This window comes from Plasmodium fragile (assembly GCF_000956335.1).
Source record: "Plasmodium fragile strain nilgiri unplaced genomic scaffold supercont1.6, whole genome shotgun sequence".
NCBI lineage: Eukaryota > Apicomplexa > Aconoidasida > Haemosporida > Plasmodiidae > Plasmodium > Plasmodium fragile.
Window position 1 is genome coordinate 285,780 of NW_012192586.1, and position 24,841 is coordinate 310,620.

Here is a 24,841-nt window from a genome sequence, read left to right on the forward strand (position 1 = left end):
TTTTTTTTTTTTTTTTTGTTTCTGAGGAGGACGCTTTTCACAGAAGTATGGACCCATCAGTGGGGGGGTTTATCCGCATTCATGATCAAATGCAGAGGGATCCACTCACCTGGTTGTTTAACGAAAAAAAAGATACCAAGTACAGGACGTTCGAGTAGGTCAAAATGAGACGTGACGTTCTTAGGTGCAAATACTTATCAAAACTATTTACGGTGGACAAAAAAAAGATGTAAAAAATAAAGCAGGTTATAAGGACGCAGTTTTTTTTCTTTAGCTTCAACGTGTCCGATTCGTTTTTTTCATTGTTCTTGTGGCCCATACTACTGCGACTGTTAGAAGCATCCATTATTTTGTGGTATATGCGGAGCGCGACCTGTTCATCCTAGCTGGCCTCAGCAGCAGATGCGCGCGCCTGTGCATGAGTGTATCGTGTGGACATATGTATGGGAACAAGTGTACGTGTGGCTTCTTCCCTGCGCGGCGTTTGCATCTCTCTCCTTTGAATGATTTGGCTCCTTTTTTTCCACTTTATTTTTTTTTTTCCTTAGCTGGCCATTATTGGATGCCTGCCGCCCTTACACATTGTCACTTTGAAGGCCGAGATTGCTCCTCAAATGAGCCTCAATTGTGATCAAGGATTACCCTTTTTATTTACAATTTTTTTTTTTTTATAAATTTAGTTAAAGCAAACAAATGTGTTAAGTTTGCTACGGGGAGGATTCATTTTAATGTTAAGAGGACCCTCCCGGGTTGGGGTGTATACAAACTGGTCACTCAATTTTATGTGTACAAAAAAAAAAAAAAAAAAAAAAAAAAAAAAAAAAAATAGGAAAATTCAAAGCGTATCATGTAACACAGAGATATATATAACATATACCTCCCTTTTTTTATGCACACTAAATAGCTACATATAAATGTGCTCTTATCAGAACATACATAATGAATATTCGCATGGATCTATGCAAAGGCATCGGTGAAAGGGCGCAAAGTAATTATGTCGAGGCATACAAAATGGTACCCACGTCGTATCCATGATGGATAAAAAAAAATGAGAAAAAATAAAGTGAGCAATTAGGGGGGGTGTCACTTCTAGTCCCAATGGTCAGGAGAGCGAACCGCTCAAAGAGGCATCCAACTGAAATGTGCTAACGGTGTGTGACGAGACGAGATGCGAAATGGACACATACCCCACACATGCATCCCATACCTAGAAATGACGTGTGTACCAACCACGGGGGGAAGACCCTCTTTATCAGTCCTAAAATGGCCAGAAATATTTCTCATCACCCCGATTGCTCACTTTTCTCTGCTCCGTTCAAATGATGAAATGCTTCATTTCTTCTTTTACAAAAGGGCACCAAAAAAAAAAAATAATAAAATAAATCATAGCGACGTGAAGCGGCAAAAGTGGAGAAAACGATTGGGTTGTTTTAAAAGCTGATCAAGTGGTGGTTCGAATGGAGGAAGCGCTCCTACTTCAGTTGGATTCATTCTGCAAAAAGGGGATGAAATAAAATGGAGTTAGGGGCGATCGAATCGACGTAACAATGATGGTACTTTATGGGTCCAATTTGCAGTTAAACCAAAACGCTTGGAGGCGCACAGGAGTGGTGTGTGCTAATCTCATGACGCCTTTGCGACACGTTTGTCATCCGCCACTCTGTCTTACGTCTAAATTGAGCTTCACGTTTTCGCCAGGCTGGAATGCTGGTAGGCCTGTGAACAAAATGAAGGAGAGGAAGCATATTGACATGGGTACATACGCAAGGGGATATTTTTGTACGGGGACAACCCTCTGCACATGTACAACACGTGATGGGTGTGCAAATCCATGCAACGTGGAGCAGTTGTGAAGCGGTCGGTACCTTTGTAGGGGCAAGACGCGCATCGGAAGGCATCCCCTAAGTAGCACTGAAAAAAAAAAAAAAAGGGAAAATAAGGCACGCATATGACGTAGCATGCACAGATAGTGGTTCTTAAGTGCACATAAAGAAAAACACACGCGGGGGGTGAGGAAACATCCATGGGCTCATTACATTTCCACAAGAAGAAACGGCGTTCTCTGTAAGGTACTGGACTTCCTTTTCATTTATGGTCACTTTATCTAGTTTAACTCCATTTTCTTTTTTCCCACATGTGCAGTTAGCACACACCCTATTTACGACCTTCTTGTTGTCCTCTGCATTTTTGTACGCCTCTCCGTCACTTGAATTTCCATCATCATCTTCGTTTGATAAAAAATCGGGGTTCTCTGCTGTTATCTATGGAAAGGGGTAAAGAAATCCTCATTGGTGGGGATGGGGTAAGTGTCATTTATACGTGGACACATCACGCAAATGGAAATAATATGCGTATGGTTAGGTGATTGCTTGGCTACTCTGCACAGGTGATCACTCCCACGGGTATAACTCACATTTATTATGATTCCATTTTCCGCCTGGTTGGTTTCGTTGGAAATGTTGACAAAGCCACTGTAGAGGTACTCCTTCTTTAATCGTTTTGCAATTTCATCATGCGTCTTGCTGTCCCCATCTGCTGTGTTGCTTATGTAAAGAACCAGTTTGAGCACCCCGCTCTTGTTCAGGCACCTCTGGACCTTGTGCAAAATGTTATCGTCTAGATCCCACAGGAAATCATACTCCTTATACGTGTACAGGAATATGTTGTTGTAGGTTTTGTACTGTTTGTTCTTTTTAAAGTTTGACACGCTTACCGTTGGGACAAGCATTTGTGCATATTTCTTCCTCAGCAGCTCACATGGCCCATCGTCATTTAGGATGACCAGCGTATCTGAGAAGTTCATCATTTTGGTAGCAATCCTTTTGCGCTGCTTTGCTTTTGCCTCTGTTTTGTTTCCGTCCTCTGCTTCGTCTCCTTATACTGTTTTTTTTTCCCTCTTTTTATTTTATTTGATTTTTTTTCTTCACCTTTATTCTTGTGTAAATCCGCACGTTCGCATACTCGCACAGAGTGTTACGTTCAACGGGGTGGAGGGTCCCCTCACATTTCATTTCGTAATTTATGTTGGACGATTCTTCGCCAGCGAAAAGCTCATTTGGTTTTTCGAGAAAGGGGGAAATAGTACACGCGCCATATGTTCTGATAAATATTTCCTCGCGGGGCTATTTTGGCTTGGCTTTAATTTGCCTTTTTAATTTGCTTTATTTTTAAAATTATTTTTATTTTTTTTTTTGCGCCACAGGTTTCCAACGGACGATATTGTCGCCCACACAAGTGACAAAAAATTGGTCGTTCTTATTACAAATATTGCGACATGCATGTCCCAATGTGGATCCACAAAATGTAGGGCTGGTAAGGTCTTTCCAGATGTCAATTTTTGCTTCCTCACTCCTGATGTTCTTGTGCATTTATGCTATATTCACCAATATAAAGTACGTGGCTAATGGGCGATTATACAAAAAAAAAAAAAAAAAATCGCAAATCAGGGATCTCACCTCCGTTTTTGCCTTGTTTTCCCTGTCCCCACATCTTCTAAGAACAAAACGTTCTCCGTCTGGTAACGAAGCTGCACCTTTGTTCACGTCCATTCAATTTGCAAATTTTTTTTTTTTCTGTTTCGAATGTTAAATGAATACACAGATGGGGGAGAATATGGGGATGTCCGTCAAGGCGAGCTTGACGAAATGAGGTAAAGTGTGCCATTACATGGTGGGCAAAAAAAGTATTTATCAAAAATTGTAACAAATAGAAGAGGCACCTTTTCGAAAAGGTGTGAGCCGAATGACTAGCCCCTCATGCTTAGGCGCGAAAAAGGGGGAACAGCCAAAATATATGGCTGATCATTCGCAAAGTAGACAAAAAAAAAAAAAAAAAAAAAAAAAAAAAGTACATAAACGGGAACACGGTGAGGTGTATCGAAATAGAGGCAAAATGAAATGAATGAGGACAAAGCCGACTCAGACACGTTACCCGCAAAAGCAATCTGCCCCTTTGGACCTACTTAAAATTGTAGTACTTTTTCAAAAGCTGAATATCAAAGTCTTCGTTATCGTCAAACGAGTCGTCCGTTTCATCTTCGTTCTCATTTTCGAGTGCGTCGTCGTTGAGCTGGTGTTCCAGTCCGACGTCCATAAAACTTTGGAGCTCCCTATCGCCCAAAGCACTTTCTTCTTCACCCTGTCCGGTGCCCTGTCCGTATAAAAGAGGGGAACCAGCATTAAAGCTTTCGGTGCCATCCCTTGAGTAGTAGTGCATTCCATCAGCTGAGTCGTTATGAAAATCATACAGCTCATCGTCGTAAGTGTGTTGGCTGTTTCCTTCGGCCGGAGATATCAGAGGATGATTTAGTCTTTGCGGAAGGTGGGTTCTCTGCGTAAGAACTGCGCCCTCCTCTCCGCCTACTACTTCTCCAATCGAATCATCCATTTCGTCATTTCCAATTAGTACGTGATCATATGAAGACTCGTCCTCCAACACCATCGTGTCAACCATATTTAATAAAGCATCTTCATATTCCTTCTTCAACATAAGCTTTAAGTCCTCCATGGTCAATGTTAGCACATCCTGTGGGGGCATTAATTGTAGCTTTTCCTTTAGCTTCCTTTTCCTTTCTCTGTTGAGCTTGATGGACGTCTCCCAAACGAGGCGACATATGTTTATCCAAAGGCTCTTGGACGGTTCGCAGAAAATCATTTCCAGTTCTAAGAAGGAGTTGATCATCCTCTCGTTCAATTTTATAATGGCCGGGTGCATGTAGCTGCGCTTCATTTCTTCTATCACAAGGTATGCCTGCGCGGGGGGCACACACGAGGGAATATGTTCAGGCATACACGGATGCATATACATAGGCGCACACACAGGAATGTGGTGAGCTCGGGAGGCTACCCCCACAGATCGGCAGCACCGCTACGCTGCGCGATGAAGCCACAGAAATGTCTACCTACATTTTCATTCTTCTTCTTATGGTTCAGCACGTACGAGTGGATCAAAATCGAGTAGACCACCTCGTCATACTTGTGCCCCTCATTTAAAAACTGCTGAATCGTATTTTCAAAAAGAGTGAAGTTATGCTCGGTCAGGGCGTTCCACAATTTGAAGTAGTAGATTCTCTTTACTTCGTTTTCGTCTTGTCCCTTCTTTAGCTTATTGTTTAGGAACACCTCTTGTCCACCATACTGATTAAACACGTAATCCTTTTTCAACTGCACGGAGTGCTCATTCACTTCGGGGGCGGTCTTCACATGCTTGGTGTAGTAAATGGATGGGTATATCTTCAGGTACCTTCTTATCATTTTATTAATGGAGTGTGAAAAAAAAAAAAAAAATGGGATCCCTTCATATGAGGGAACATGCAAAAAAACCTACTTCGAGGAGGTTAAGGCCCCATTGGCCGCTCCCTAAGATGGACCCTCAAATTAAAACGCCTTATTCAAGTGTGTACCATTCCAAGCAGAATGGCGCACACTTTGTTTTTGCCTTCCCATAAGGTGTAAAATATTGGCTGATCGCTAGAACAAAAAAGGGGATGTGAACACATTTTATTACACATCTGCTGCATTAAAACAGCCACTCCTAAATAGATGCTCTTTGGGGCATCCACAACAGGTTTATGTAGACCTATACAAAACTGATGAGGTCCCCTTTTGTGGTACAAAATTAGGTTAAAAAAAAAAAAAAAAAAAAATTGCCTCTACATCGAAGGGCAAGTTTTCCCTCTCATATGAGAAAATCACGTGTAATGCTCATCAGGAAGGGAAGCATGATTCTCATAAAAATCCCATGTGCTTCGAAAGCAGGAAACACTTTCATTCACCGTGATTTATATATACCGCCTACTTTACAACGCTGTGGTGCCAAGTGTGCCCAGATGCCACGGCCCCATAGGGTAAAAGATGGCAGCCAAAAAAATCCCTAACACTGTGCAGCCCCTTTTTTGAAGAAGCACGCCATTTCTCACGTATTGTAGGATTATCCCGATTAACAAATTTGGGCACACCAATCGGTTAACTGATTTTTCGATGTAGAAGATTGTAGCGGCGCTCGGTGTGTGAGGGGGAGAGAACTCCACGTTGTTATGCAAAACATGCGCGTAAAAAAGTGGCACATTTGTAAGCTCTCCTACTCGGTATTTGGGCAAAAAAAAAAAAAAAAAAGAAAAAAGAACAGGTGCTCACAAGGGTTAGCAGCCACAAAGTATCCATGTTAGCCTTCACCTTCATGTGAGCGCCGTGGCTTCCCCTCAACGTGAAAGTTTTTTCTCCTCTATGCAAAAAGGTGTCGCGTTTTTCCAAACCTGAAATAATTTGCCACAACCCGCACATATATCTTCATTTGTGCTTTTTATTTTTTTTTTTCGCCCACATTTCTTTTTCCACGTTTTCTTATTTTTTTTGTGCCCTGAAGTTTTTGCCAATTTTGTATTTTTTCCTGAAAACATAACCGCCTCCCTATATACACTTGGGTCTACCACCGGACATTTTATGCTGCTAGAGAAAAATCGCGAGGGACGCGCTCGCCAAAGAGGTGATGGGAAAACAAGTGTTGAACGTGTAAATATATCACAACCACATTTGAAAAGAGAAAAGGGTGCAGCACAATAGCTAGCTGGCCCTCGAAGTCTCCATAGCAAAGTAGAGGGCCAAAAAAAAAGAAAAGGGACATTCCCAAACGGAGCCCTTGTTGTGTATGTGTTGGCTGGGAGAGGGACGAATATAGCTGTAGGCAGCTTCGCACTGTCAGACACCATCACGAATCATCGCACACTGCCAAAAATGAACGCACCCAGTAAGCGAACCAACTCGGCCCAGCGTGCCACCTCGCCACCGGTTAGGAAAGACAACTCGGAAATGAAAAACACCGCGGAAGCGAAGAACATAGCAGACGCGAAAGAAGGGCGCATAGAGGTGCACAAAGATCACCTCCAATTCAACAACACGTTTGCAAACATAACCCTGTGCCTGATGGGTATGTCCTCCGTGCTCTTGTACAACTGCGTCTTGAATACCACCCCCCACATCCACGAACTGTTAAACAGAAACATCGTGGTGTCGTCCACCTTCTTCCTATACTTCTCCGTCTTGGTGTTTGTTTCACTAATCAGTTCTTTATTTGTGGAAGTGAAGACGAGGACCTATGACATATGTTTTGTCATTTCGTTTGCCCTTCAGTTTCTGTACCCTCTTGTCGTAAAGTACTACTATGACCAGACCTTTTTATTTTATGTGCTCATTGGATTCATCGGTGCAACCTGCTCCGTAATGAAGACGATGATTTTTTCCATTGCGACTATCGTCTTGAATAGCTCCAAAGTGATTTGTTTGTCGTATGGTTTGACTGGAATTTATTCCCTTTTCATTACATCTACCTTTTTATATTTTTTAATAAGAATTGACAAAGATGTACATAAGCTTATGCGATCCATATTTGCCACCTGCGCAATCAATTGCACCTTTATCTTCATCTCTTTCATTTTCTACTCCGTGTTGAAAAGTACTGATGAGTTTAAACGCAAGTTCAAGATGTACGAGGAGGAAAGCAAAGGGAAACGAGCGCGCAGTGGAAGCGGCGCGCTGTTTGACAAAGTGGGGGGAACAACCGGGGGGGAGTCTTTCGTCATACCGGTTGAGGGTTCCACTCACGAAGGCGGCTACAGTAGGAATGAAAGCGAGAATGAGAAGCAACCGCAGAAGGAAGCTCCGAAGAAAAATGCCAACAACGCGAAGGAAGGGAAGGACGGGAAGGTAGAGAAGGCAGGGAGGGACGCCAGAGACCCCATGGAGGTAAGCCCAAAAGGTCGCTTCTTCCCAGACGTCTCCTCATTCAACGTCAAGCTAAACGAGATGATGAAGCAAGCCAGGATAAAGGCATTCCTCTACAAGAAGGCCATCGTTTTCCTCTTTTGCACCTTTTACAATATTTTCCTCAAGATCGCAGTCTTCCCTGTTGTCTGCCCAGAAATGTGGACCAAAAATGTAGACGAGAGATACATCCTGATTGGCATGGTGCAGCTGGGGGACTGCGTCAGTAGAATTTTTCCAACCTTTGCAGAGACAGTACCAGCTTTTAAAAAGTTTCTTCTGCCACAAAAGAAGGTATTCATATACTCACTCGCGAGGACGTTTCTATCGGTCCTATGTTTGATAATCCCCCTCACAGATATGGCCCTCTTGCAAAATTTTCTTTTTAAATGCGCCCTCATTTTTTCTAACATTTACCTAAATGGCTGGTTTGTCGTTATGTCCTTTATCAACATTTCCGATGTCTTGAAGCCCCTAAACTCGATGAGCAACGTTGCCATGGTCAGCAGCTTCGGCTCCACGCTGCTCCGAATGGGCCTTCTCACGGGGTACGGTACCTCGATCATCTACAGGCACTACGTCCAGGGGGGGTGAAGCGGTGAAGCGATTAAGCGATTAAGCAGCGAAGCGCAGAATAGCAGAGTAGAAGAAGCCCCAGGTTTAACAGCTCCTTTGGGACAGCCCAACGGGACTGCGAACCAGTCACTCTGTTTTTGCGCGATACGCACATTTGTATGCTTTGCCCTGCATTTTGAACCCTCCCGCTCGAGTGTGTGCGCACACATATATGTCGTATGCGCAGACGAATCGAGGCCAAACTCCCCGTTGCTCTTTGTTTTGTTTTTTTTTTTTTTTCTTTACACCCTGCACCATTTCAATAGACCCTCGTATTGTGAATCCTATAGTTGGCAACCCCTTCTTAAAATAAAGCATGTGTTAAACACAGGTGCCGCTCTAAAAAAGCACCCGTACACTTTTTTCCCCCCTTCGACGGTTATAATTGGTGAAGTGTGAAGTAACAGCGGAGTCTGCTATATGTGCATGCGTTTTATTATTTTTTCTTTTTTTTTACAATGGAACCTATATAATTAAGAATAAAGGAATTAAACCTTGTTCTTCACCCCGTGGTATGACTTGGTTATTTTTATTTTTTTTTTTTCCTCCTGTTTTAACACTCCTTAAGCCTTTTAAATTGTTTTCATCCGTATAAATATTTAACTCCTTCAATTGTTTGTATTTTTCCCATTCGTGCGTTTCCCCTATAGAAAGGCCATGAACACATACTGGGCTATAAAAAAAAACTTACCCATTCGAAGCTCACCAAAGCAGATGACCAACTCCCCAATTTACTATTGCAAAGTAATTCCCCCTATAATTGTTTCACTTCAAATTACCGACTTATGCTCATACAAAAAATTTCTTTTTTACGTTTCCCCAAAAGAGAAATCGTCCTTTTTTTGTTAAAGCATGAGGGAGTTTCGAATGTAAGCCTTGGCGCAAAGTCGAAAGGTGCACTTCGTTTTTGCACGTTAAGAAGAGTTACCTTCAGTTCGTTATGCAGCTCGGGAGTGGGCAAGTGCCCCCCCGGGGACTACACACCAACCCATTGTGGCGAGAGCAACGCGCGTAGTGACCACCATGACCTCAACGACGGCGTGCACGAAAAGGACGGTGTGAAAGAAAAGGACGGCGTGCAGGAAACAGACGATGTGTACGAAAACAACGAGTGTGTTTACATTAAGGGAGAAAGCAAAGTCGTTGTGCGCAGGCGAAAGGGGGGGACGTCCATAGGAAGCTCCTCCAACAGTGATGCGGCGGGGGTGACTCTCTCCGAGAGTGTCCAACCCGGGGGAGATCAAAGTCAGGAGGGCTTCACAACGGGAGACCCTGTGATAAGCCCTCAATTGAGCAGCCTGCGCGGAACTGAAGACGCCAATTTATGTTATGCGGAAGGGGGTAGACATTGGGGTTCCCCGTCAACGAAGGGATCAAAATCCATCGCCAATGTGGACAGTGAAGCCCCTGGCACACATTGCGCACTGGAAAGTGATAACGGAATTCCCTGGGACGCCCCGAAGAACGAGGCGCTGATGAAAATCCTCACCGAACCAACTGATCACCTGATGATAAGAAATGAAAGGCGCTTCTGCGACTTCCTGTGGGTAGTAGCCAAGTCAGGAAAAGGGGGAGAGCCAAACTACAAAAGACGAAGAAGTAAAAAGTTAAAGGGTGAAGGATATGGAGGACACGGAGGAAATGTCATTCTGAAAAGTAAAAGAAGCATTTATGATTTAATCAAAATCGAACAAAAGGTTAAAGCAGATGAGGGAGAAAATTTTAAAGAAAACAGCCGAGGAAAAGATGGTAGTGATAAAGTGGTATTCGTCCCCGTAGGAACAATTGTGAGGAAGAGAATTTATTGTAAAAAAAAAAATGAAAATAATAGGAAGATATATAAGAGTATTTTTTGGCATCAGTTTTTAAAAGACAATGAAGAACTGTTGGTAGCTCGAGGAGGAAAAGGAGGCATATCATATTCGTTTTTTAAAAAACATGATTATAGATTGCCTGAGAAGGGGGAGAAAATGCTCCTCGAATTGGAGCTCCGACTACTTAACGATGTAGCCTTCATTGGTATTGAAAACAGTGGGAAAACATCCCTCTGTAGTAGCCTCAGTAGATACTATGGCAATATTAGTAGCCATATGTTTAGCACCACCATACCACATGTTTCAAATATTAATTACATCGACGGGGTTGAAATAACCCTGCTCGATACACCCTTCTTATTTCATAATGCACACAAGGATTGCAGCCGGGGAAAAAGAATCCTCAGACATTTATACAGAAGCAAGCTTATCGTTTACGTCATCGACGTTGCAAGTGATAAACTTGAAAATGTAGACGACACACAGGTGGAAGACTACTACACGGAGAGTCTAAAGGGGGAGAATGGCAAGATGGGGGATGCCATGGACCCCATGTACGCAGCAGATGCGATGTGCGCTGGGGATGCCATGTGCGCAGGGCAGGATGAAAAATTAAAGACACACAGGGACAACTCCAGTGAACAGAAAAGTAACCATATGTACACATCAAACGAAGCCCGTGCCAACCTAAAGGACTACCATAACGATACAATAAAGCAAATAAAAATGCTACGAAATGAACTCTTCCTTTTCAACCCAGACTACTTAAAAAAAAAAGAACTTGTCGTTGCCACCAAGTGTGACATGCTACACAAAAACGCCCTAGTCAATCTAGACTCTCTTTATTTCCGTCTGCAAAATTTGTTCCCCCATATAGAAGTTATTGGGACCTCTGCCAAGTTTGGCCTAGGCATAAAACTCCTGAGCAGGAAGATACGAGAGCTTATCTACCCTCAGAGCGTCCTAATGAGTCACAAACTGTACGCCAACAATATTGAGGACTATGTCATTCCTACACACAGCCACGTGAAGGAGGGACAACGGCGCTTGCAGAATTATGAACTACCAGAAAATGTGAAACACATTTATGACCACAACTATATGGAAAACTTCGATTACTTTTTGAAGAAGCCTCGACGCAAGGGGCATGATGTGGGTGTTAGCCACTCTGGAGATGGTAAAAATTTGTTAACAGGGGGTGGTGCATGAGGCACAAGTTAGGGTTAGATTACAAAGGCCATCATAGATACATACGGGTACCCAACCTAGCACAAACGAGAACAAAAATGATGCAGAACGGCTGACGGGTGTCGGCCAAAAAGGGGAAAGTCGAAGGGGACACTATTAAGGGGAGAAGGTGTTCACGGGCAAGTTGCAATTGTACAATTTACAAAGCTTTTCAACGAACTTCCGGTTTTGAACACCGTACTTGGTGTAGTTCTTCATGTCACTATTCAACGTCGAGAGGACGATGCTTCCGGTTTCCAGAAACTCTACGTTTTTTTCATTTTCGCGTTCGATGAGCTTGGTCCTGCAATGACGCAGCGGTGGGACGGCGATGGTTCCGATTAGGTCCTGCGTAGGGGGGGGGGGGAGTGGTGGTAACATGGATGGGAACCGGCATATGTGGAAAAACGACATTACACATTCAGCACCCATGCACTCATGAACCCTTGGCGAGGGGACGCCCCACAACCTACCTTGTTATTCAGAAGAGGATTCAAAAAGGGGTAAAACTCCTGAGCAAAGTAGGAATTCTTGAAGGTGAACAGAGCAGTTAAGCAGCTACGCAAATTTTCCTTGAGCAAAAAGGAAGGGATGAGCTGAAAGGTATTCTGCTTCTTATTGTAAATTACGTTTTCGTGAAAAATGGAAAAGTGAATAGACAAGGGTGTGTACACAGAGCATAGCAGATCGTTGTAGTTTTTGCTCAGGCGTATTTGTGGAAAGGAAGTTGTTTGGTACTTAAAAATTTTGTAATTCAAGGAGTAGTTGCTTTTGGCCTTTTTCCAGTCTGCTTTGTAATTTTGCCTCATCTCGTAGGAAGCCCCTCCTCTTCCCCCGGTTCCAGATCCAGAGGAAGAATAATCTGTGGCAGATGTCATGTGTGCACTTGTAAAATCTTCCTCCACTGAGTGAATAAATTTTTTCAATTTTTTCTCGAGCAAGGAAAAGGTGTTATCCGTGTAGTAGTACTTGACCACGATGAAATATTCGAACATGCAGCAGTCGTTGCAGATATGTTTGATGTTGCTAACGTTAAGGATGTTATTGTTTCTGAAGAGCACTCTGTCTTTGTACACATCAGCTGCGCTAGTGGAGCAGTCCATTGGATCTGTTGGATCAGCGCCCATGTTCATCTCTTCAACGGTATGAGGCTTCTTCGTCTGGCCATTCTGCATAACCTTGTTGTCACTGCTCACCGCTCGGTCGTAACCATAGTCAAGGAAAAACTGGTAGCATTTGATAAAGTCTTGTATCATTTTGTCCATCAAGTTGGAATTAAAATTTCTGAACATCTCATCGATGTACTTAACATACGTTAACATGTCCATGTCGAAGGTGAACAGCTCGTCTGAATGAATAACGACCTTGCCACTGGAGCGCAGAATGTTTAAGGACATAATGTTGTGAAGCTTAAAGAGGTTGAAATAGACTAAGGTGTCGCTCACTTGGCTGTCATCATCCAAGAATTGAAGATAATGATCAAATATTTTTTCAAAGGAGAGCTCCTCAGAAGGCATATTGAGATATTCATAAAAGAAATAATAATTATAGTACAGACTAAAAAAATCGAAGTGCTTGTTTTCGATGTCGCAACATTTCCAGCACAGTTGTAGGATGACATACATGTCCATTGGAATTCTATTATTTTTTAAGAAAGCAAACTCGCTCTCATTCTGTTGAATAAGATTAACTAAACTTTGTAGTGTGATGCCGTGTCTCTTCCTTACCACCTTGTGCAGGTCATCCCTGTACTGCTTAAAAGAAGGGCTACTTTCTCCCCCCCACTCTATATAATGCTGCGCGTACAGCTCGTCGTGGATACTCACTAACTCTATTATCTTAACGAGAAATTCGTATATTATTTCACTTTTGACGTATCGGAAACCTCTTTTTTTTACAAACAGCAAATTGTTGGTGCTGTACTTTTGCATGTGCAATAGGTAGCTGCAAATTTCTTCCGTGGAGAATTGCAAGTTTTCGAACAATGCCTTCTTGCTCAGGTAGATGACGCCATCCTCGTCTACGTTACCGTCTTGGCCGATTTCCCCCTCCAATGACTCGCTGTGCACAATTAGGTAGTATGAAAACAGCAACTCGATGTTGCTAAAAATGGTGGCCTTCTGGGACAAGACAAGTTTCTCCTTGCAGAGTCCCATAATGGACAGCGTTTTGACCAGTTCCTCTTCCGTCGCACTACTCACCCCCGCCGCTCCACCTCCATAATATTTTGAAAAAAAAGACTTTAGGCAAATGGCCAACGTCCCGTCAATATCGTTGAGCAGAATGTTATATGTTTTATTTTTTGTACACAGAACGGCGTCATTAAATTTTCCCAAGTTGAGACATAACTTGTAAAGGATATAGTTGATGTCTTTATTGCCCGCGAAAATTAAATTCACTCGATACTTTTTAAGCCTCTCCGAGTTTAAGCATTCATTTGGACCATTGTTCATCTCAAACATGTTGTGTCCTTCATGGTTTCCTCCAAACATGTTCGAACCATGCATGTCGTTTTTATGGCTCGATATATTGTAGTTGTGACTTTTCAAATAATCATTGTACTCTTTTATATATTTATTAAAAATTTTGAAATAAATATCGCCAGATTTTTTTATAATATCTTTCAATTCCTGATTGATACAAATTAACAACCACTGATCATTTATACATGTAATCCTTTTGGATAAATAAATTTGCCAAATTTCGTCCTGTACAATATCTTCTTTCTCCTCCTGTTCTTCATTAAAGTCTTCCCTTTTTTTCCCACTCTTGGTGATACTAAGGACATTTTTCATCGTCGTGTTGATTATAGGGCTACTGGCAAAAACGAGTGATTTGTCTGCCACATCGCAAACTTCATATATGTATTTGCACCGATTGTAAATGCTACTCTCATTGTCCTCCTCCTTTCCCTTCTCCATGTCATTGCCATACTTGTTGTAAAAACTGGGATAGGTAGTATACTTCAGCATGCATATATTTTCATCCTTAGACATTTCATTTATCATCCCATCGATTATATGCGCCGATACGTATAGCCTGGGGACTTTTCTCAATTTCCCCACATCGCTGACCAGACTCTTTTGTACCTTTATCTCGTCCTCGAAGTTGTAGTGCCATTCGATGTAGGCCCATAGATGGTCAATTTCGTGCACATATGTTTCTCGCGCTGTGAGGCTAGCATTATTTTGCTTTTGTATGCACTGTTTTTTCTGTAACTTGAATATGTTCCCCTCCTGGTTCACCAATTTCTCATCACTAATGATGTTCTTCTCTTCGATCAGAAACTCGGAGAAGTCTGCCTGGATGTCCAGCAGCATCAACGAGTAGTCGCTTTCCCGGCTGCTCCCTCGCTTCAGGGGCACGATATCGCAGCCGTTCTCAAGGTACTGCGGGGGATGAAGGAGTTGGAAAAAGTGGGGGAAGTTTACAAAATGAAAGAAATTTTCGTTCAGTACGACGTTTACAAAAGTGTGCGACGTGTCCGGGGCAGGAAGCTACGTGTCCTAAGCTGTGAAGTGCGCTAAGGTTCAGCACTCCAACCGCTCCAAGGTCAACACCGTCCGAGGACACCTTCCCGCTAGTGCGCACTCAACTGGACAAAAAAAAAAAAAGAATGCCCACGCTGCACACAACAGAGGGACGGTACATCTGCCTCTCATTTTCTCTTCATGTTAAAATTATTACCCATTTGTAATATCTCGTTTCGTTCATCTTTCCGTTGCTTTCCCGATGTTGCCCTTTAGCCGCTTCCCTCTAGGAATATTTACCCGGGAAATGCGGCCAAAGGCCTATTGATATGTCAGAGGCAGTGTCAACTCGAGATTATATTTTGTCGTGAACAAATGATACATATACAAATGGTGCACGTACACATGGCACACATACAAATGGAACACCTCCTTCTCTGTTCCCAATTTAAAGGTTGTGCCATTTAAAGGATAAAACAAATTATAAAACAAAAAATGGACCTGCGTATACACTGGATCATACGTGTGAGAGTATGCGCACATCTACATTTTTTAAAGGGCGCTTTTATTCTGCCGCCACCTTGGAAGATCCACTTAAAGCCGCGCTTCCGGAACACCCGATGTGCGCAATTATTTACGCGCTTCCTGTTCTAAACCGGAATGGAGCAAACTTTGTAGCTATGGTGCCTCTGTGGTGTACATGAAAGGTTAGTGTTTTTTTTTCTCTTTTTTTAACATATGTATTTTTTTTTTTTTTTTTTTTTTTTTTTGTGTTTCCCTGCACCCGACGCGGAGCTAAACTGGTACACATGCTAACCATCATGTGTGAGCTCAGTTTGGCATAAACAGAATGTGCGCTTTTGCTTCCCTTGTGAAGATGCCCACTGAGTGGTGCTTCTACGTGGCAGCTTTTTCACCTTCACACTGCAGGATCTTAGATGCGGACTTTGGATCAACGCTGTCAATAGGGCCTCCACACGGATGTACCCCCTGCAATGAATTAGCCTCGGCTCTTTCCTTACTGAGCATAGGAAATGACCCGAAAAGAGAGTAATTAAATAAATGCACAAACGAATACGCAAATAAAATATATAATTAAAAAAAAAAAAAAAAAAAGACAGTTTCGCCGGCGCTTCCGGCTTTACTGCAAGCACATCGCAAAGTTGGTTCCCTTCAAAGAGTTAAAAAAAATACAATCACAAAAATGCCCAAATTAGGGATTCAAACATATTTTTATTCACAGGCGCGCACTGTACACACACAAAAACACTGTGTTCAATTCGATTCAGTTCAGTTCAACACTTCCCTGCGCGATGGAAGAATCCCTCCTTTATTACACCTTGAACTTATACGGGGAGTGGCGAACACGTCGTTAAGATGTTCCACTTGAGCGCACGGAGCATATCAGCTGAGATGGCCTACACGCCAGTACATCTTCTCAACCCATTTGTTACGCATAGAGAAGTTCACGCAACGCTATATCATACGACGTATGTGTGTGTGTGTGTGTATATGCGCACATTTGTGTGTTCTTTACCAATCGCACGAAAGCGACCTGCCTATCTTTTGGCGTGGGGGGGAACTCCTACCATAATCTACGCTGGTTGTTCCTCATCGCAAAACTGAATCATCGGGTCGGTGGCATTCTCATGTATGGACGGCTTAAATTTCCCCCTAGGTCTTTCCTTCAAATTCCAGTAATCGTATACATCATCATGCTTGCACAAATATAAAATTTTTTGATCTATGGACTTGTTGCTTACCACACACAGAACAACATCGCCCACTTTAACATCCCGAAATTGCGCAACGGAAGACGGGGTGCATGCAATTCCTTTCCGTGTAGTATTCAGTTTAAAAACACAATTTAGCATCGACTTACTGACCAACATAGCTTGGACAATGTTTCCCCGTTTGGCCAAATCGACGGGTAATTTATACTGCGAATTCATAAAACAGTAATTTACAAAATCTTTCGATTTTTCCAAAACGATTTTCTTTGAAAGCATATTATCGAAAATCCTGTACAGGGGGAATAAGTACTTCACATTTTTTAAGGCATAAATAATAGACATTTTACTTAATGGTCTGACTTCCCAAATTTTTTCATTCTTATACATTTCCTTTTTGATGCTACTTAAACACTCATCCTTAATCCCCAAATAATCATTCAAGAGTTGAAGAAAGCTTACTTGATATATATCATTACTTCTGTTCTTTTCCATCAGTAGCATGTGTGCCCTGGACGTATCGTAAACGTTTTCGAATTTTATTCCCAGCTGGTTGTACAGGGCGGAGCTATCTTCCCTGCAGTCATGTACCAGTTTTAGTGTTTTCTTATTTTCGATTATTTTTTTAACACTTTTTATGACGGACATTTTTAACAAGTCAAATATGTAGTACTTCTCACGGAATAAGCACTCACTTGTTTGGTGTGTTCTTCCCTGGGTTCTTTCCTGCGTGTACACCTGCATTATGCACACCTTGCCATACTTCCCCAAATTGGTCCCCTCAAAATCTACTGCAATGATGTCGTTTTGGTTTATTTCTTCAGCGGCGTCATTGCCTTCCTTTTCATTTTCTACAATCTGTATGTCTTTATAGCTACTTTTCTCAGTGTAACTTCCAAACGGGGTGGAAGGCTGATCCGTATTCCTTTGGCCACATCCTGTTTCACGCCCTTCTGAAATGGTCGAAATGAACTTGGTGCTGCAAAACAGCTTTCGCCTTTTTACTGCATCCCCATTTTGTGCCTTCCTCAAAAAGCATATATTAACTACGTTGCGGAAGAATGGTATGCCTTTTTTTATCGTTAACTTGTTGCTGTGATATAGGTACATTTCAAAATAGCATGCTACTTCGGAAATATCGCGCAAAAAGGGCTTATACCACACTATTTATATTAGTAGCATAAAAGCGAACGGGAGAACACCTTTAAATGTTTTCCCCCATAGAGCTGCTAAACGGGTAAAAAACCATCGTTCTTGCAGCTTTGAAAAATTGCGGGGGGGAATTGTCGCTGTTTTTGCCCGCACAGGGTGTAGAGCTGCTAGGAAGCGTATGACCAGCTTCGAAATGAATGAACATGAAAAAAAAAAAAATCCCCAAAAGAGTATACCACAAAACAGCTATATAAAAAAACAGCCGCGATTCCGTATGCCACGCACGTTTGCACACACGACATGTGGTTGCCCCGGAACAAAACAGCTTCGACGTTGTAAAAAAAGAGAAAAAATATATGAACAGGCAAGGTTGTTCTTCCATTTCGAGCTATTTCTATTTCTATGTTTTTTTTTTTTTTTTTTTTTTTTTTTTTTTTTTTTTTTTTTTGCCTTTTTGGCTACCTATGCACACATTTTACAATTTGTTAAAAACAAACTAAATCGATGCAAAAAATAAGCTGCGTTTATTTTGTGCTTTTGTCCTATCGATCTTTTCATTTACTTTTCCCAGCAGGATTACCAAATTGGAATATTCATTTTTTTACATTTTTTTCGAAAACATTCAGGTACATTTTTAAAGGTGTCCAATCCTACGTCTCCAACAATTATACACACGCACAACATAGTATACGCTTTAACATACTCACACTTTTCACGAACTGTCCTTTTTGCTTCCCATCAATGCATGGACATTCTGCGTGAGGCAAAATTCATTCCTACAGCATACACCTATTATGCATTAGCAACAAAAAAAAAAAAAAAAAAAATACGCGTTCCTTTTTATTGCCCTGTGTCTGCATCCCTCGAATTACAAATTAGCAACGTTGTCACAAATACAACACTTTATTTTGATAGAACATTTTTTTTGCCTACGATGGAAGAAGCCAGTTGCATACCTGGGTACAGAAACATAAACGCGCAGCTGTTGTACAGGCCCCAAGAAGACTTTGCATTCGTTAATGATATAAAAGCTAGGCAGTTCTTTTACAATCCATACTTCCGCAAAGAACCAGAGGGCCCATATGTCAAGGAATATCGCGAGACGTATCCGATTGGCGAACCGCTGAAGGGGTGCGTGTTTTCCCCACTTAATATGGTGCAGCAAACAATGAACAGACAATGTAACCCGTTTGTGTCCTACCCGTACGGAGTTCCTCGGGATACCCCATATGAAAAGTGCTCCAAATGTAGAGGGAACAAAAAAGGTAAAAAAGACAAACGGGAAAAAAAGGAGAAAAAACGTCATGAACGTGGTCAACAAATTGATTTATTCGCTTCAAAATTGAGCTGCCCTATTGATACCAACCCACCGCAGTGTAACGCGCAGCATAATGTACAGAACCATTTTGATCCGGCTGGGGAATACCCCACGGTTCATTATCCAGAGGAGAGAAGCAGCCGAAATGGGGATTCACATTACAGCTCGTTCGACATGACCAATGCACACGACTTGGAAGGAACATATGCGGGTTATAATCATGTAGAAAACACATGTGACGGATTGGACAGTCCAGTAGAGAACTGCGCCGACTACGTCCATGTTGACAAACCTGAGTACCATTACAGCTACAATGAAAAGGCAAATAGGAATTCGCAGGAGGGGCTACAAAAGGTAGACGGAATTTGTTCTCAACACAGGGGTGATCCTAACCTGAGCGACGATGGCGAACGCCCCTCTGAGCAAAAAGTCACTTTTGATGTGAAAGGAGAAGATAAATTCAGCACGATGTTTGCAGATTCCGATGAGGACATGGCAAGTCCCCATAATGCGGAAGCGCAGAATGAAGTCGAGGGAATCTTAAGCCAGTACATAAACGATATTAAAAAGAAGGGGCCGAATGGTAGGAAGAATCAACGCCAGGGGAACACAAGTGGGGATGACCCGTACGACACACCTGTACGAATCAATAGAGACGCGGAAAATTTGCACAAGAACGAAATGTTGGCCGATAAAATGAGAGCGCAGGAGAAAGGAAAAACACGCAAAACGTCCGACATGCGACGAGATGACGGCGCAAAGCGAGGTAAGCACGACAAACAGCCCATCAAACAGGTCAAAATTTGCGAACATGAAAATGTGTGGAATAAGTATAGCGTCACTGAGAGCTCCAAAAAGAGGGACACTTCGAATGAGCGTTTGAAAGTGGGAGACTCATCGGGGACAGGTGCCCACGGTTCGCACAGTCCGCGCAGTCCACGCAGCTTGTTCAACCAGTGCGACAACGAAAGGGCGAAAGCGTCGGACCATCAAGGCAGAGCATGCAAACAAGCAACTCCAAAGTACGAAGCAGCAAAGGAAAATGTCATACAGTCAAAACATAAAAGAGAAACTGCTAACACCCCACAAATGTCAACATCAAATGAGGAAGACAAATGGGGTGCCATATCTGCGAAAAAAGGTGCACCCAAACACAGGAAGGGATACTACAATCCACATAGGGACATTATGCCACCCAAAAGGCAAAATGAGAAGAAAGAATTAACTTATAAACACTCCACCATAGCAATTGGGAGAACCAAATCTTTGAGGTTCAGAAGAGATACCGTCACTTTCGCCACCAAAAATATTAACTTCCAACATAGGAAAAAAAGCATTCTGAGCAAACAAAAATCGATGTTCGACACAAAGCTCAAAAAGCAAAACACGGTAGCTTTGAAGAGGAGAAAAACCATGTCTAGGCTAAATTCTATGAAGAACCCACCTTACACCATAGTCTTAAACAAAAAGAAGGTCATCAATACGCACAAAGGGATACATCCTTTGGAGAACAAGAAGGATAAAATGAGTGGTAATACTCCCCCATTTGGCGCGAGGAAAATGCTCGCCAGGTCAAAGACCAAGGTTCTCGTTGATAATGACACGAAAATATTTAAAAAGGAAAATGTGAGAATGGTTTCAAAGAACCCATTTAACCCAATTGCACCTTCTGTGGAAATTTTCACGCGTAACGAGCGAGAGAATGGAAAACAGAAAAAAGAAACGGACACGACCGGAAGTGTCAAAAGAGAGAGTGCACACGTGAGTGCTAATGCGGACAAAAGAAAAACCTACCACGGCTCTCTTAGAAATAAGCTGAAATCGAAAAAGGAGGAAATGTTCCAAAATATTATATCCTTGACAAAAAACATGAAGGAAAAACCGCTAAAGAAGAAGTACAACGACCAGATTGACCCACGCGATTTGCTATCGGTCACGTCTAACAATAGCAGCGCTGCGGCGGACGATGATTTGTAGTGGGTGAGGAGCAGTGGGCGCTGTACGCTTAGCGTTGAGTGCACGGAAAGGGGACAAAGAAAAGAGCGGACCCCGCAACAGACAAAATGGGCGCAACCGCGATGGCCAGTATCATTTCAAGTGGGAACACAAAAAAATAGTTGCCACACCCTGCGGCACAAAACGCCATGATCTAGCCGTTGTGGTAATTCCCACAGTGAAGGGGAAAACTTTTACGGAGGTTTTCTTGTTTCTTTTTTTTTTGTTTTTTTTGCTACTCCCCCCCGTGTAGCTGAACCAGCGAGGCTGCATTCCTGACCAAGTAGTGTGACGAAGAAGCGAGTTCATGGCAAACTCTTCCAACAGACGCGCTTGTAACGTACGCTCAATATATTGCTCTACATATGCAATGTTTTTTGGACGACGTTCATTTTGCGCTTCACCGCGTCTTAGGAGGTGCATGATATCGCTATGCTGTGCAAATTGGACCCATTTTTTATCTTTTTATTTTATCCCTTTTTTGTGCCCTTTTTTGTCCCCTTTTTGATGTTCGCTCCAACGTTTCGTGCACTAGTGCACTGCTGCACTAGACGCAGGACCAGTTTGAAAGAATTCCCGCGTTCACTGAACGGGGCTTAAGCGCTTACCCGCGCAGCTTGGGTGAAGCATAATTCAGAGAGCATCAAAGAGAATTACTTGGTTGTTCCAAGTAAAACGTACACCTGTGCAAAGTGCCAAGGGGTAGCCAATTTAGTGAATCCTCTGCAGTTCGTACTAACTTGGGCTAAACTTCCATGAGTAGTTAAGCAGAAAGAACTATGGGTGCGTGAAGCTTGTTCAAAATATGTCTTGGTGATGAAGTCAAACAAAAATGTGTGTCAATCGTTCTCCTGGGGAAATATGCGAATGGTGCCGATCAGTTTACAATGCAGAAAAGCTGCTCACTTGGCTACCTTTCCAACAAATAATGGCAAAAAAAAAAAAAGATCGACGCGTAACTTCCGCCAGACAGCTATTACAAAAGTAGATAAACTTTTACAAAGGGAACAAAAAATTTATTATAATATTTTAGGAGTTTTTTTGAACATGGTGAAAAAAATAAAAAAAAACTATGAACAAATATCAGTGGAGATAAAAATGAGAGGAGCAGAAAAAAGGGGTGATGCAATTTGCTCATAATGATTTTTACATGGGATAGGTAGCTTTACCCTTAGGAAGATGATACACAGTGAGGATTCTTTTTTTTTTTTTTTAAAAAAAAGAAGTTATACAAAATTGGCGAGGGTTAGGAGAACAAATGGATGTACCATGTGAAGCAGTCTGGGTGTGCACACATCAGTGTGCCTTTCTACTTCTCCTTCTTCTCGTGCTGTTGCCCCCCCCAATGCCACTACTTGTCTGCACTACGAATTGAGAGGCTGGTGATCTTCACTTAATGTGTACCAGCATACATAAACACACTTATAAAGAAGTGCTCATAAAAAAAAAAAAAAAAGCTAAGCGAATTTCTTTAATAAATTATTCAAGTAATCCATAGTTATCAGGGTAATCATTGCATGGGGCGCAATACGTACATAGTATGTTGAGTAACTTGCGTAGAAGATGGATATACCTCCCTTTTTATATAACTGGAGTGTGCAGTCAAGCATATTTTTGTAGGGCATTTTCTTCGTACCAGGATCGACTTTCATTTTCTGCATGCATGTTTTAACAAAATCGAATGGTAAACTAAGAGTGACTGCAACAGAGCCACTAATCACACTAGCAACGAGATTAGTTTTCATACCTACCCCTAGATATTTTTCCAGGTACTCCTTCGATTGATCATATGTGGAGAGCATACCCAAATTTAATGACATAGCTCGTGCAATAGTTGGCACGGATCCTTTCCACAAGGCACAAATTCCTTCTTCTTTTGAAATTCTATACACAGCATTGAATACGCCTGTGTAATTTCTTTTCAATTCTTTGGGTAAAGTATTATCAGCTTGTAGTCTTATTAAGGACAGATCTGCTGGGTTTCCCATGAAGGCACCTAATCCTCCAGCAGCGAGTGCACAAAAACATTTTTTGTAAAATGGCAAAGGTTCCCCTTCTTGCTTTACCATATCAGAGAAGGTCCTAAATAATCCTAACCTTCCTGTGGTGTATACAATTTGTCGAGTGAGCCCTGCATCTAACCCTTTATACAAAGACAGTACCCCTTCATTTACAATAATATTTTTGCCTACAATAAATGGGTTCTTAACAGCGTTTGCTCCTTCAGCATTTAACTGAATCCGCACCTTGATCATGTCAAGTGGCTGCACACAGAAAGTCGCAAACATCCCACTGGCCCCACCCACGGCAAATGGCTTTACCTTTTCAAACAGGCTCTTTTGTTCATTGATTTTTTTTTTTACTTCTACATTTGAGCTGGCCTCCAAATCGTACTGCGTAATTTCTTTGTTCATTTTTGTTGGGGGGAAAAAAGTGGACCTCCTCAATATGCTCCTTTGTGATGTGTCTTTTTTTTTTTTTTGTACGTGCCTTGCTCCTCGTTATAAGGGTGCACTAGGGTTGGGCGTAGTAATACAACTGGTGCTGTGCTGCCTTCCTCGGTGCCCTTACGCACATGTGGGTTGTGGAATGGATGCCGGGGTGGTCTCTACGGGAGGGCAGTGTCTACACGGGCGAAACACACACACATATACATGCGCAAATGAGGGTGCATATGAACGTGGGTTAAAAACACACAGGTGTGTGTGCACGAGTAGAAGAGATAATCCTTCTCTTCACTCTAATACGCTAAAAGGTACCAAGGTGAGATGAATGCACCCTCTGACCTACCTTTTTTCTCCTTGCTCGAATTCCCTCACGGATAATGCTATACTTTTTTGCTGCTGAAAATTGTCACTTGCTCAAATTGCCACTCCTCCCGCGGCATTATGGGTGAACTGACGGGGTGGAAATAGAATGCGCCGCTACGGTGTGGTCAGATAGGCACTTCAGGAGGTCACCACACGTATGAACGTACATACACACGCATGAGCCTACGTGTTTGTACGGTGTGCACACCGTGGTCTCGGACCCCTTACTTGGAAAACTCCCCTAACCTGGGCACATCAAACTCCACACAAAATCTTCACAATCGATGGGCTGATACCTGCATATGCTCAATTGTAATTTTTTTTTTTTTTTTTTTTTTTTTTTAGTACATATCAAGCGTCACGACGGGATGAGCTCCAACAAATTGTCATATTCGCATGAAATGAAATTCCCTCTCCTAAAAAAAAAAAACAGGTGCACTCCCCTTCTTTGGAAGGCTCATGTGAGGGAATGTATCATATGGTATTATACTGCTCATAGGCCTTTTGCAGAGGCGGGAAGGCGTAGAGTACAAAACAAAATGGGAGAGAGGAAAAAAAAAAAAAAAAAAAAAAAAAGCCTGAGCTCATCAATCTATTTCTTCCCATGAATGGCTTAACAAAATTATATTATTGGGACGCTCGTGCTGATGGAAAAAAAACAGTTCGAACCGCAAAGTTAAAAAGAAAATATATATGTATATATATTTTCCACCCTTTTTTTGGCCACGTTGAAAGGGATATTATGCACGTGTACAAACGTGTAGGTGCAAACAACACGCGCAGCGCCAATGGCGCACTCCCCCCACGCGGTGGCTACTACAAAACAACATGCACGAAGGCGATGTTCTGAAATGCTTAAGAGTTGCATATCTTTATAACACGCGCGTTCAGCGAAAGCATACACTAATCTGCATGCTTTTGAGGAGTCTCCGCGAGAAATGTGATCCAGTTTG

General features: G+C 42.3%; 8 protein-coding genes across 8 annotated transcripts; 3 read left to right on the forward strand and 5 right to left on the reverse strand.

Moving 5' to 3' along the window:
- Positions 1 to 1,477: 1,477 nt before the first annotated feature.
- On the reverse strand, positions 1,478 to 2,806 carry AK88_00765 (uncharacterized protein; the record flags this gene model as incomplete). The annotated part of the gene is made up of 5 exons (XM_012478409.1): positions 1,478 to 1,492; positions 1,670 to 1,716; positions 1,866 to 1,911; positions 2,037 to 2,261; positions 2,414 to 2,806. 5 exons carry the CDS (start codon positions 2,804 to 2,806, stop codon positions 1,478 to 1,480), a joined length of 726 nt encoding a protein of 241 aa, XP_012333832.1.
- A 1,151-nt stretch (positions 2,807 to 3,957) lies between these two features.
- Positions 3,958 to 5,252, reverse strand: AK88_00766 (uncharacterized protein; the record flags this gene model as incomplete). The annotated part of the gene is made up of 2 exons (XM_012478410.1): positions 3,958 to 4,749; positions 4,905 to 5,252. 2 exons carry the CDS (start codon positions 5,250 to 5,252, stop codon positions 3,958 to 3,960), a joined length of 1,140 nt encoding a protein of 379 aa, XP_012333833.1.
- A 1,479-nt stretch (positions 5,253 to 6,731) lies between these two features.
- On the forward strand, positions 6,732 to 8,351 carry AK88_00767 (uncharacterized protein; the record flags this gene model as incomplete). The annotated part of the gene is made up of 1 exon (XM_012478411.1): positions 6,732 to 8,351. The coding sequence occupies one exon, from the start codon at positions 6,732 to 6,734 to the stop codon at positions 8,349 to 8,351; it is 1,620 nt and encodes a 539-aa protein (XP_012333834.1).
- Positions 8,352 to 9,157: 806 nt separating this feature from the next.
- On the forward strand, positions 9,158 to 11,395 carry AK88_00768 (obg family GTPase CgtA; the record flags this gene model as incomplete). The annotated part of the gene is made up of 1 exon (XM_012478412.1): positions 9,158 to 11,395. The coding sequence occupies one exon, from the start codon at positions 9,158 to 9,160 to the stop codon at positions 11,393 to 11,395; it is 2,238 nt and encodes a 745-aa protein (XP_012333835.1).
- Positions 11,396 to 11,530: 135 nt separating this feature from the next.
- On the reverse strand, positions 11,531 to 15,127 carry AK88_00769 (uncharacterized protein; the record flags this gene model as incomplete). The annotated part of the gene is made up of 3 exons (XM_012478413.1): positions 11,531 to 11,761; positions 11,887 to 14,802; positions 15,101 to 15,127. The coding sequence occupies 3 exons, from the start codon at positions 15,125 to 15,127 to the stop codon at positions 11,531 to 11,533; spliced, it is 3,174 nt and encodes a 1,057-aa protein (XP_012333836.1).
- A 1,351-nt stretch (positions 15,128 to 16,478) lies between these two features.
- AK88_00770 (uncharacterized protein) lies at positions 16,479 to 17,723 on the reverse strand (the record flags this gene model as incomplete). The annotated part of the gene is made up of 1 exon (XM_012478414.1): positions 16,479 to 17,723. The coding sequence occupies one exon, from the start codon at positions 17,721 to 17,723 to the stop codon at positions 16,479 to 16,481; it is 1,245 nt and encodes a 414-aa protein (XP_012333837.1).
- Positions 17,724 to 18,699: 976 nt separating this feature from the next.
- On the forward strand, positions 18,700 to 21,060 carry AK88_00771 (uncharacterized protein; the record flags this gene model as incomplete). The annotated part of the gene is made up of 1 exon (XM_012478415.1): positions 18,700 to 21,060. The coding sequence occupies one exon, from the start codon at positions 18,700 to 18,702 to the stop codon at positions 21,058 to 21,060; it is 2,361 nt and encodes a 786-aa protein (XP_012333838.1).
- Positions 21,061 to 22,535: 1,475 nt separating this feature from the next.
- AK88_00772 (uncharacterized protein) lies at positions 22,536 to 23,492 on the reverse strand (the record flags this gene model as incomplete). The annotated part of the gene is made up of 1 exon (XM_012478416.1): positions 22,536 to 23,492. The coding sequence occupies one exon, from the start codon at positions 23,490 to 23,492 to the stop codon at positions 22,536 to 22,538; it is 957 nt and encodes a 318-aa protein (XP_012333839.1).
- Between the last annotated feature and the right edge of the window lie 1,349 nt (positions 23,493 to 24,841).